Source organism: Gymnoscopelus microlampas (genome assembly GCF_963454915.1).
Source record: "Gymnoscopelus microlampas genome assembly, chromosome: 8".
Taxonomy (NCBI): Eukaryota; Metazoa; Chordata; class Actinopteri; order Myctophiformes; family Myctophidae; genus Gymnoscopelus; species Gymnoscopelus microlampas.
In genome coordinates, this window is record NC_139945.1 from 50,671,637 (window position 1) to 50,685,147 (window position 13,511).

At 40.0% G+C, this 13,511-nt stretch overlaps 1 protein-coding gene across 1 annotated transcript; it reads right to left on the bottom strand.

Moving 5' to 3' along the window:
- Window positions 1–634: 634 nt before the first annotated feature.
- il10ra (interleukin 10 receptor, alpha) lies at window positions 635–6,787 on the bottom strand (the record flags this gene model as incomplete). The annotated part of the gene is made up of 8 exons (XM_084064713.1): window positions 6,446–6,787; window positions 5,324–5,450; window positions 4,092–4,264; window positions 3,073–3,218; window positions 2,514–2,670; window positions 2,259–2,381; window positions 875–1,327; window positions 635–759 (listed from the first exon to the last, which is right to left on the bottom strand). The coding sequence occupies exons 1-8, from the start codon at window positions 6,513–6,515 to the stop codon at window positions 635–637; spliced, it is 1,374 nt and encodes a 457-aa protein (XP_083920839.1). The 5' UTR covers window positions 6,516–6,787.
- Window positions 6,788–13,511: the final 6,724 nt, after the last annotated feature.

Below are 13,511 nucleotides of genomic sequence, written 5' to 3' on the forward strand. Positions count from 1 at the left end.
CAGCACATGCATAAATGTGTGCACATGAACATGCTTGCATGATCATACACAGCATGAATGTGCACATTTATATAAAGGTCCCGGTTTGGGTGTTTGAAAATATGGTCATCTTATACTTTAGTAACCACTTGAACTCCAGTATCCCTATTCTGGGGGGAACATTCGCCAGAAACAGCAGATCTACAAGGCAAGCTCACAGCGTATTGTGAGCTTGAAGACCTGCTAAGATATTAGGTGTAGAGTGTAAAAAGTACATTTGAAACTCATGTCCGTTTTAGTATAGAGGGTTTAAGCCGAACTGCAGCCTATAGGGGGATCAGCATGTTGAGTGTCTTTGTCATATTTCACACAGAGTAGAAAACATTACAGCAACAGAAACCATATTAATCAGTCAGTTCTACATCACACAGAGAGAGGGACATTGTGTTGATACCACAGCTGATGGCTCCGTCCACTAGGGACGGTAGGGTTGAAAGAGTTGTTAAGAATGGGAAAGCCTCTACTTCCAGGAGGCTGGGTGATGTTTCCAGCCCACCCATGCTGACTATGGTCTCTATTTTAACATGAATTTTTGGATTGTAACTTGGGAATGACATGTCCCGTTCTGAAGTATCCACAATATGCTGGCAGCCGCTCACAAATCCATCACCAGCATGTGGATTTCTGTACTGTGTTTGCTCTTTGGTTCTGTAATGCCCTGTTGTCTGGCACCAAACACACTGGCCTGTTCTTGAACAGACACATGATTGAGGCCCAGCCCTGTAGCTTGAGACAATGTCAGCAAGTGCTGTGTTTGTTGTATCTATACAGATCTGGTTTAAACTCTCCTCTCCATCACACGCATGCATCTGCAGAGCTGAAGGGCTCTGGGTACGATAAGCGTTCCTATCATCAGCGTCCCGGATATCCAGACTCTCAGAACAGTCCACCGGACATCCAAGCCCACTATCCTCCCTCTTTCTGGTTGAGTTGGCATTCATCCTGTCTTCCAGCTCTCCTGTACCACTTCTGTAGCTGGCAGAACTCTCTGAGCCCCCCATGCTTACACAGCCACTGTCTGCTGGGCTGACTTTACCATTTTCCGTAGAGTTCGACTGCATGCTCACACCACTGTCCATGCTCGTCCAACTTTGCCCGTTCTCGTCCCCCTTATTTACGGTGATCTGCTGTGTGATCATCGGTTCCGCAACGCAGTTTTTGACTTCGCCTCTGGACATGGTCAGGAGCCAGCCCTTGTCTGTGACAGTCTCCACCGGGCCTCGGGCCTCCGTAGCTGTAAGTGGGGACCAGCCGCTTTTGGGGGATTTCTGTGATGAAGATGAAGGTTCTGTTAGTATTCACATTAGTTTACATTAGGTCTGAGGAGAGGAGCTAGATGGACTATAAAGAAAAAATCACACCCAGTGTGAAGTGGGCGGTGTGGTCACAGTGGTCATCACCGTGATGGAAGTGATTCACTTAAAAAAAAATCACACCTGTGTGAAGGTAGCGGCGCCTTTGATACATTTTGTCATCAATAAGTGTTTATAATGTGTTTATAGCCACGTGTCACGTGAAGCTTGACCAATCACTTTGTTGACGTGTCTGACCAATCAGAACGTTGACGCAAAAGCCAGGTATAGAGGGCTACCGCTCTATACCTAAAGGTATAGAGCGGCTAGCGCCGCTAAAGCCACGTGTCACGTGAAGCTTGACCAATCACTTTGTTGACGTGTCTGACCAATCAGAACGTTGACGCAAAAGCCAGGTATAGAGGGCTACCTCTAAAGGTATAGAGCGGCTAGCGCCGCTAAAAACATAAAAGTGTTTTTTTTTAAGTCCATACTGCTAGTCATAGGGCTGCACATGTGTCATGTGTTTCGCTAGCCAATCACAGTCCTGAATTTGCAAAGTCAGCCAATCACATTACAGCTAGTGGTGATGACACTAGCTGTAATGTGATTGGCTGACTTTGCAAAAGTATAGATTTGCATTGACTGTGGAAGGGTTAGCGTTGTAGACTGCGTTGTAGACTATTGGCCAATCACGGTGCAGGATTGGTCAGTGTCCAAACCTCACTTATAGGGGGCGGTTACACCGCCCCAAAAAATACACTGGTAAGGCTGTAATTATGCCAGGGATTGTTATGGATGCTTTTGTGTTCTCCGTCTGTGGTGTCCAATGTGAATGTGAGTGCATGCTACCACACTGTCGGTCCAAAGTGTGGTAGCATTCAGAGCAAATGTGTTTTTTCTCCATATACTGAAATTAAAGTATACTTGCCAGAGCGCTAGGTGTTTTCTCTGGATGCATCAGGAAGCAGCAGATCATAGCAAGCACGATGACAAGAAATATCATAACACCCATGATCGACAGGGATGACACAGCTATTATGTACCACTCTGGAGGGAGCAAAAACAACAACAACAACAACATGAGTTTACTGGGTGCCAATAAGACAATGGGAGGCAATGCATTGAGCATTAGACTTGAAATGGAAGCCTTATGGTTTGTATGTTTTGTGTTGCGCTAACCTTGTTCAGGTAACAGTAGACACTCTTGTGGTGACACATGGCTTACAGTAGGAGCTGCGTTGGCCGTTACCATGATGCTGATACAATACTCTGTTCCCCATTTGAGGGAATCAAACATATTTGTTTCTTCAATACTGTGTAGAGATACTGGGGTAGTCTGCAGGGCAAAAATGAAAAAGGTATTTAATTCACTATGTTATACAAAGCGAAAGCGCACATCACCAGGATTTCTGCAATACCGGCAGAAAGCCTGGTTTCTATTTACTGTTCAGTGCTGATATCCGGTCTAGAGTACAGTAGAGAACTATACTGTGTCTAGTAATTTCTACACTCTTATATAATAGTATAGGTCATGGAACTCTTGGTTATACAAACAGACCTGTTATTTCTGTGCGGTTGTTTTTTGTTGCCCACACAGTGTAGAATACATTGAATAAAATCTTGTACATACTGTAGATTGCAACAAACAAACAAGCAAACTGTGGATTTATTAAATGATGTTTGTATATTTTTCAAAAGGTTAATATCAAAAGTACAAGGCACAAGTATTTCTCCCCACCTTATTTTCGTGTCCTCTCTCCTGCAAATAGATTGTGTATGTCACCCCAAGAAGGAAGAGCTTCTTGAAAATAGGCTTTGCATGAACTTTGACTGTCAGAGTAGTGGAAGTCGCCACCAGAGTGAATGAAGGAGGCCGTAGTTTGCCTATAGAAGCAGAACAGGAAGAGAAATGAATGACCATGACATTGAGTAATAATGACATGAACTGTGTGGGCACTGTATGTTCCTGCACTTGGTGGGGTGGAGTGTTGTATCTCTACACCTGTAGTGTCAAAAGTCCTATACTTCTGGCACTACTGGTTGCCGATGGCCAGGGATTAAAGTTCAGACGTGCTAAATACAAACTGATGTCCAGAATGTGTCCGTTGATTTCAACAAAAAATATATTTATTCTCTGTCACTTGTCAGTCACTTCAGCATACAAATACATAAATAAACTAGAAAATGTGCTCCTCGGAGCACAGGTCTCCGCCAGTACTGTTTCTGATTAATCCTGTCTTAAGTGTTACTTGATTAATCCTGTCTTAAGTGTTACTCCGCCATTTCTCAGCCATTTCGTGATTATTCCTGTCTTACCTCACTTTGAAAGAGACCAAGACTCTTTCAAAGTGACACATCTATTTATAGGCCGCTATACGTCATGCGTCTCACTAGCCAATCAGAGCACACTCTTTCAACGTATTGTCACGTGTCACGTGAGGCTTGACCAATGTTAGCTTGGCCGAGGGGGGGGGGGGGCGGAAAGTGAAAACATAGTCTCCTGGCGGAGACAACAATAAGGCAAAATAAACAGTCAACGCTTACAGATCACCAGCCCTCATGAACACATGTGCCTCTGCCACTGGCAACACCTGCGCTTGATAAGGGACCTTGTTAAATACCTAGGCAACCTGGGCCTTGACCAAGCCCTGCGGTGACGTCATCAAATAAGAAATAACGATCATATATATGGCTCTTACAACACCACTTAGACACCCTCAGGATATACGCGCTGATCTTATACAAAGATTTGCTCACTTTCATTTGGGAGGAACTTCTTCATCACTGTCCACTTTGACACTCTGTCCCACATCAACAACTGAACTCTGACTTTGTACGGCGCCAGGTAGTCCTGGATGAGATGAGTGAGGTCGCAGTGGGGTACCGTAATCCCCATGCAGCTGGTCACATTAGTCCATGGAACACCATACCTGAGAATGGAATACATACTGGTTACCTCCTGAAAGGAGTTCCGATGTGGATGGAACAGGGCATCAGGCTCTATGCACAGCAGCCATATTGGAAAGAAATTGGGCCTCTTCTTACTTCCTTCAAAGGTGTTACCAATGATACTAATGAAGGCTCTGTTCCATTCTGGTCAGGGTGCTGATATTGTGCATGTTGGCTCACTAGAAACACTCCATTTTGGTTCCCAAATGGCCCCTTATGGTGGGTGTGTAACTCTGAGAGTGTACAAATGGAACCAAATGGACCCGTAAGGGTCCATTTGGTTCCATTTGTACACTCTCAGAGTTATGGGGGTCCTTGAAAATAAGACAACCACTATGCCACACTAAATGGAACAGAGCCTTAATTAGTATCACATTGGTAACACCTGTGAAGGAAGTAAGGAAGGGGCCCAATTCATTCCCAATATGGCTGCTGTGCATAGAGCCTATTACCCTGCTGTATGCAGGAAAGTGTGGCAGAGTACAGTAATCCATCTTTTCTGTTTGTGTGTGTTTATGTTGGTTATCAAGATAAACCGATGGGTGTATTTTCATGAAACTTAGAGGGAATGAACAGCAGGCTGCCTTTTTTGGATCGAAAAGGTCAAGGAAACAGTCACGGTCAACAGTGGGAACTGATGGGTGGATTGATCTACAAGCTCATGACATGTCACAATGCGATTGTGAGCTTGTAGACATTTTTGTACATTTAAAAAAAAAAACTTTGTACCTAAAAAAATCTGTTTCAGAGAAGTAGCACAAAAGATGCAGGCAGGGTTTGCACCCATGGTGCATTTGTTTAATCTTTTTTAATTATTTCACTACGTTAGTTAATAGTTAATATACCATACTGTTTAGCAGCAAAAGCATAGGAACTGAAAGGGAGAAGAAAAATATAGATAATATGAGACAATTGTAATTGGAAAATGTTATTTGAATTGGGACATTTTAATTGGAAATGTTTAATTTGGAAATAAAGGGGAAAGGGAATGTTTGATATTGATAACAACATTTTTTTATAGAGGGTAAATAGAAAAGTACCTTTCCATCTGTACATTGTATTGGTATTGGACATTCAGTGGAGCATCCACAGGTCGGTCCCAAACCGCTGTAACCTCCCCATCCCAAATTTCCAGCTTTAGCTCAACAGGCTGTGGAAGGTCTAAACCTATTAACAGAGAAACGTATGTTACACACCTCAGGACACTGTCACAAAAGCAATTCAATTAAAGCACTGGAAAGCACTGGAAATATGTATGAAATACAAGGAAATCACCTCACACTAAGTACATTATTTTGGAGTTTATAATGATTGTTTTCTTTCGCTTCACATGATCAAATATGATCTGAGTTAAATCAATGTATGTATGTGTGTATAAAGAATGAAAACATAAATAATAATAATACAATTATTATTAATAATAATAATAATAATAATAAGTTTCATCATTGAATTTGTCACAAGTAGGTTGACGTTAGGGTAGATGCTAGCTAATTTGGCCTTGGAAATGTGAGCTCTATGATCTACCTTAAATTGCAATATGTCTTGCACAGAGAGAGTGTATTGTGTATTGAGGTGAGAATAGTCCCATTTTTTGGCGGATAGTGTGCCGGGGTATGCACCAAAATACGATCCTATGCCGTTTTGATCATATTCAGAGGTGGACATTTCAAAATGGAGATTATCTCATATAATATTGACATTGTACCCCTGGACAGCGGGTCAAATGAAAGGAAACTATCAATAGGGTTAGTGCCAGGTTCTTCAGGAAAACAAGGTAGAATCGAGGGTCTGACCTGAAACTATCTAAAGAAGTGTGTTTTGTATGTCTCTGAGAGAGTTGGTTGAAGGATGTAAAATATGCTTCTATAAACAAATATTTGAACCATCTAATGTATTTTCTATGCCAGTTCTGTAAATTTGAATCGTGTCAGAAATAATGACTGTTTTATTAGAACAGACACTGGGAAACCAAAGATTCTTAAGGGAAGACTAAACTATTAATACAAATGTATAGTAATTCTCCTTGCTGTTACTGGGTTGTTGCTCTCCTTAATTTCAAAGTCAGAGGGGGGGATTTTCAGAATTATACGATAATTGTATTTAGAGTATCATTGTGTATTTTCGATTCAATACATAAAATAAAGCAAAATATAAATTACCTGACCCACAGCTTGTAAAGGTCATCAGAAAGATAAGAATAGATATCTTGTTGCTTCTCTCCATTTTCATCAGCCAGTGATCAAAAAGCCTTATAATCCACACAATATCCAGGCATACGTCCTCGAAGATATCATAAAGCTTAATCTCTCAATCCATTCAGTGAAGGAGCAAACTTGACCTAAGAAACATCTCCCCTTAATCCACGTTTGTCACGGTATTCACTGTTCAGTGTATGCTAAAAGTACCGTGTACTATGAACGATTCAGTGACTCTGTGTCAGTGATCTCTGTTCATCTAGAGAAGAAGTGACAGCCGTTGAGAAGTCGGACGTGGTTTTCCCTTATGACATTACCACAAAGACAAACTCTCCCCAGTCTCTGTTTCTCAACTAACTTCCACCCTCTCAGCTGATGTGCTTCCTGCTGTGATGTACTGGTGACATTTCTCTCCACTGACCCTGTACACTTTGTAGCCTACTGTGAGTACTTTGTTCCTCTTTTCTTATGATATATAGTACAGTGAAACCTGGGGAGGCCAAGGAATTCCCCATTCCATATAGATACATACAAGATATCTGATAATCACTTCTTGTTCAAAGGGAAAGGGATATTTTAAAAATATTTAAAGGGCAAGAACACTTTGTTAGAGGTTTGGGTTGTGTAATTACCTTGTCATGATGTAACTCCAAAGGTGGAGAAGATAAAAAAAAATGCTCCATTGATTAGAAAATATTCAAAATATGCTCCTCATTGACATTCATTGTACGACGAAACAGCTCTCAAAGTCACTCTTTTAGCATTAATACGAACACAAACAAAGACAATATAGATAATATATCAGACAATATAGAACATCACAAAACCCAGTACACTGTGTCGTTTTTTTTATAAAAATGTTCCATTCCACAAGAAAACCCGGACTGGATCCGTGGATCCGGATCCGGATCTTCAAATAGTAAAATCAACAGGAAGTTAACATTTTAATAAATACATTTTATATGCTAAAAGACTAAAAGAGTGACTTTGAGAGCTGTTTCGCCGTACAATGTAAGTCAACGAGGAGCAGATTTTGATTTATCAATTTCTAATCAATGGAGCAATTATTTTTTCTTGATTTCTTGTCAACCTTTGGAGTTACATCATGGCAAGGTAACTACACAACCCAAACCTCTACCAAAGTGGTATTGCCCTGTAAGTACTGTACACTACTGTGTGTGGCTTAGTCATTTGCATTCAGAGCTTCTCTTTTTGTTTGTCAATTTGTACCACTCTGTGTTTTTCCTGCCTGCTTCTATTTTCCTCATTTCCTGTCAACAAAACTAGAGATGTGAGATGTCATTACAGGTGATTTTAGTTGTAGCACTTTAAACGAACATTGTATTAACAAACATCATAATTGACCGTTAATAAGATACTTATAAGTCCTGACTTAAGTAAGTAAGTAAGTAAGATGCTTATTAACCTTATTTGTCAATAAAACCATGTCTGCTTATTATAAGAGAATTTGGGCTACTTTTTCCTTAGAGTTGCTTGTAAATATTGGCGTTTTTTTTTGGCCTTGTTTCTTTAAGTGCAGTTTCTTATTGCTAGAGGTTGTGAACTTGTAGATCGGCTGTTTTCAAATAGCCAATGTACGTGTTTAAAGGGCGAAGGGCTCACTTCTTTTGGGCTTGTTTTCATAGACCTGGTAGCTTATTTCTGTCACAAAACCTGGCAACCCTGCACGTTGTGAGCTTGTAGATGGTCTATTTTCAAATAGCCTATGTATAAAATAGGGCTAAAGTGGTTAATGTATGTTTCATAATATCATAATTTATATCTGAAAAGTAACTAGTAACTAAAGTTTTCAAATAATTGTAGTGGAGTAAAAGTATATTTGCCTCTGAGATGTAATGGAGACTAGAAGAAGTAAAAGTATTGGAAATTGGAAATACTCAATTCATCAGACACATTCATCAGACACGCCCCCTATATAAATGCCCCCTATATAAACCCATTGTATTTGAACTGTTTGGTTGCTACTATATATGTCTATGAAATTAATACCAATTAAGGACCCCAACGGAAACAAGTCCGCAAGGACTTTTTTGGGCGGACCTTTTAGACAAAAGTATATAAATGTAACTGTGTTGTTTTACATTCTTTTTTCCTAATAAAAACTTTTAATCAATCAATCAATCAAAGTAACTCCATTTTAATAGATATCCCTGGTTCTGGTGACTGATATTAGGGAATACTTTTTACATTTCTTTTTTACTAAACTAACTAAAAACACAGCCCTCTCACGCATTAGAAGGACAATATCAGTCACCAGAACCAAGGAAATGAGTTTTCAATGAATCTAACATGGTTAAAGTGGAGTGTGTTTGAAGTCACAATGGGTTTATAAAGGAAGGGGATGTGTAGTACAAATAAATAAATAAAGTGAATATCAAATATCAAAACACTGAACCAAGAAACTTAGAAACTGCCTGGTGTGCACACAAAAGCCAGAGTAGCCATTAAAATCACCCCGGAAATGTTTGTATCCCAAGCAGTCTAGAAACTGTCAACAAATGTCTTATAACCGCTTAAAAATGTCTTATAATCTAACAAAAATATTAACAATGCTATTATCAAGACTTGTATAGCATTAATAACACATAATAAGGTTAATAAGCAGCTTATAAGAACTTCATAAGTGCCTTATTAACTACTAATTAAAGGCTTATTATGGCTTTATAATATAACAAAAATGTTTTTTTACAATGCCATTATAAACACTTACATTGCCTTGTTAAGGAATAATAATGTTAATACACATCTTATAAGTGCCTTACTGATTAATGCGTATTGGGGTCTAATAATCTACCAATAAGTGTATTAACAACGCTATTACAATAACATAGCTTTTATTGACAAATACTAAGGTTAATAAGCATCTTACTTACTTATGAGTAAAGACTTATAAGTATCTTATTAACGGTTAATTAATGTTTGTTAATAGGATGTTCGTTTAAAGTGCTACCACTGTGTCTTGTGTTTAACCCATTAAGACCTGAGGCCAAGCCCCCAGAACCCAGTGGTTGCATTGAAGCGCATTGGACATGTTGGCCATTCATAGGTACTGCAGGTGGGGCCACTGTACATGAACAAGCGAAAACGGTGGGCCAATGGGCTTGACTCATGAGCTTGCGCACGGGTATCACGGGGGACATTTTTGCGTAGGAAAGCTTCCCTGAAGCTTCCGTGTGTGTCACAGAAGGGGGCGTTCGGTAGGCCAATCAGAGGCAAGTGGGGGCGGGACAACTAGATTCTGACTAATCTTAGAAAAGACGCACTGTGATTGGCCAGTAGTCAACGCGCTGTGAGCGCTGTGATTGGCCAGTAGTCACTTTGAGTGTCCGTTTTCCTACGCGAAAATGGCGGCCGCGATACGAGTTGCTCCAACGAACTGCAGAGGCCAATGAGGTATCTAGGTTTCTATATCTATGTGTGCACCTCTGTGACGTAAAACGCGTCACTTCTGTGACGCGCAGAAGCCCCAAATAGGCCGCGCCCATCACATTTTCAAGGGGTTAAATCGCTTCATGCGCTGGGTGAGCAACTCAATGCAAGTGGATGGGAGGGGATATCCGGTGCCCTCTCTATTATTTTTAACTCTATGCCTGAGGCCGATTCTACAAATGCCTTATAAATCCTAACAGTTTCTGAAAAATGTGTGTTGCTTGCTATATAGCTAAAATCTAAAATGATACCGATGCTTTTTAATGAGTTAATGAGGAACTTCAAAATGCACCCTCAGTGTATCATGTATCATCGAATCAAACAACACAATTTAAAGGGAAGTGGCATTTTGCAGTCTCTTAGCCACCATAAATGCTCATTTTGGGCATGACCCACCTGGAGGTCACTGAAGACCACAAAGTAAAAACTATGAAGGCAGTGCTGATCCAATATGAATCAAGTTTATTTTACCGCATTGCCTATTTCTCCCCTCAATTGTTCTCAGAAACATTATTGTGTACTCTTTAGCTATACAATTAGATTGTTTGAAACACTGCTGCTATTTTTGTTATCCTTGTTGTCCTGCTCTCTGTGGAAGATTGGGGCGTAAGATTGGGGCCCAGGAGGTAGAATGGAGGGAGGCAGTGGGTCAGGAGGTAGAGTGGCCGCTTGGACATTGGAAGGTTATTGATTTGATCAGAATCAGCCATTCAACCAAGCCGTGTAATAAACTAGCATAATGGTCGTCTTTGTTTCTCAACATGTTTTTCTGTTTCAGTTCCTGGTTCCATTAGTCAAATAACCACAGCGTCAGACTAGATCAAGTGATTTTGTCCAGTGTGTGACTGCCGTGTTTTCTCTTCTGCAGATGATAGCAAAACAAACAGAATAACATCACTGAGAATGAGGTAAGGATGGATGGACAGTACTGTCAGCAGTATTGTTTGAAGGGGACAGTATCAAAGCTCATTATATCAGTACATGTACTGTAAAACATCGCCCTCTAGTGGTGCTAAAATGAGCAACAATCTTTCATTGCTCTGTAATACAGGACAGGATACTCCTTGTTTAACTCCTTGTTTATGTTTGTATGACCAGTCAATCAAACGTTGTATGTCCCCGTACAACATTGTAACAGGCCTTTTATTTATAAGTTATATATTTGACCACTATAGACTATATAGTGTGTGTTTAGCATGAATGTTTAGCAAAAATGTTATGATTCCCAAATCATACCCCATCAACCAAGTTAATAATGGAAAATTATATTGTAATTGAGCATTGGAACACACATTTTATTTAATCTTTAATATGTCCATAACGACTTCACGTACTATATTCAGAATCTCAGTTTATCAGTTTTTAGAGCATATTATAGGGACAGAGCATAGAGTTAAGATCTAATGTAATAATACAAATATAATATAAGGGACAGAGCCCTCTATGGCTCGTCCGTCAGACTGCAGATGGACTCTTCAGATATCTTCTCAAATCTCGCGAGAGTGTGTTGCTGGGATAGAGAAAAGTCGATAACAAAGTCGATTTTCTCCTCATTTGTGTCTCTAAAAAAAGCAATTTTAATATGAAAATCTTGTACATATTGTGTGTCTTGTGACGATCGGGTCCAATATTTAGTTCAATGACCATGGAGCTAAAGAATGGTTCAGAAGCTGTGTTCACGTTCACTCTTCCATTGGAATCAATAGACTCAAACCTGCTTCCTGTCTCCTAAAAAGGCGTCCACCTACGTCTACCCAGATACGGGAAGTAAACCAGAGATCGTGACTCTTGCTATTTCCCTCTTGGAATTGACTACACTACTGACTGACTACACTCAGAGGTCCTCCTGGCCGATCTACACGGTCACAGCTTTTCTCTGTTATGGCCCCACAGTGGTGGAATGAACTCCCCACTGATGTCAGGACAGCAGAGTCACTGCCCATCTTTCGCCACAGGCTGAAAACCCACCTCTTCAGGAAACACTACCCTCACCCTTCCTCTTGGCCTTGCCTACTTGTTGTCAATTATTTGTATGAGCTCTTGTTTTATTGGATCTTGTTTATTTGATACACTTATTTGTTTTAGCTCTTGCTCATTTGATTTTCCTATTTGTCTCATCTGTTTAAGAAAGTAGGTAGCTGATATATTGCACTTTTACCTTAGTGCTAGGTATGCTCTTAGTTGCTTGGATAGAAGAGAATGCACTCAAGACTTCTGGTGATTAGTAGTTTTCTTGCCTACGTATGTTGAATGCACTTATTGTAAGTCGCTTTGGATAAAGGTGTCTGATAAATGACTGTAATGTAATGTAATGTAATGTAATGTAATGACTAATAGTGTAGATCCCATAAGCTGTATTAACAGGCACCTGATTGGCTAGTTTTGGTCCATATTCTTGGTGCAGGTCTCACAGCTTGTCTGTCTGTGAGCAGCTAATCGCCAGCACCGTTGGACCAATCGGCATGAAACTGTGCACACACACTCCCTGGAGGCCAGAGCACAGCAGCCTGTTATAGTACCATCAGGAGGCCCATTTTTGCTAAACACAATTTTTTAAAATACTCCTACAGATTTTTTCCAAACATCACCCAAATCATTATACATTATCTTTATAGTCATGTGTTCAAGACGGATCAGATCTGGCTAAGATTGGCTTCTGGAGTTTATTGGAGTGGCCCGTTTTGAACAAAATGCCTCAAATCATGAACGCAGCGTTCAATTGCCGTACAACTTTGCAAGCATATTCCCACTAGGCCAAGGAAGAAATTACATCCTACATTTTTCAAATCAGCCTCATAGTGGCGCTATAACAGACTGATTCACGTTTTTACCTAACTGGACTGATCGGCATGAAACTTTGCACGCACACAGGCCGAGGAAAAACCTTCACATGTTCTCTTAACTCTTCCTTGTAACTGCAAATGTTCATAGTTTACACACAAAAAATATTTCTCTTTTACACCTGTAATTGTGTGATGTGTGCCAATAAAGTTGCAGGAATATGCAGGAATATCCTGGCAGAGGTTAACAATCCGGAAGAGGTAAATGATGATACCAGTTTCCAGGGGAATCTGGGACATTTGACTTTAATTTCTTGCTTTTGTCCCATTGTACCGCACTTATATCCACTGACACATTCGAACATATGAGCGTTGTTGCTACACTACAATATTATAATTTACAGTGTTGTTTGTATATCATACACAACAAGTAATATGAAATGGGCATTGAAAGTTTGTTTCCTTCTTTTTTAACACTTATTGGTTTCTAACACTTGGAGTTTACAATGTCTAATTCAGTAGATTTTGTCTCATTTATAGTTTAGAATTGGCAAAATTCAGTTGCCAATTTCTGTCAGCCAATTTGCACTTGCAGCCATATTAACAAATAGTTGTGTAATGTTACTTCCTTCACAGGTGTTACCAATTATACTCATTAAGGTTGTGTTCTATTCAGTAGGTCAGGGTGCTGCTATTGTGCATGTTGGCTTACTGGAAGACTCTGCTACACTACATGGAACACAGCCTTAATTATTATTTTTGGTAACACGTAAGGAAGTGAACATTACTACTTATGTCAT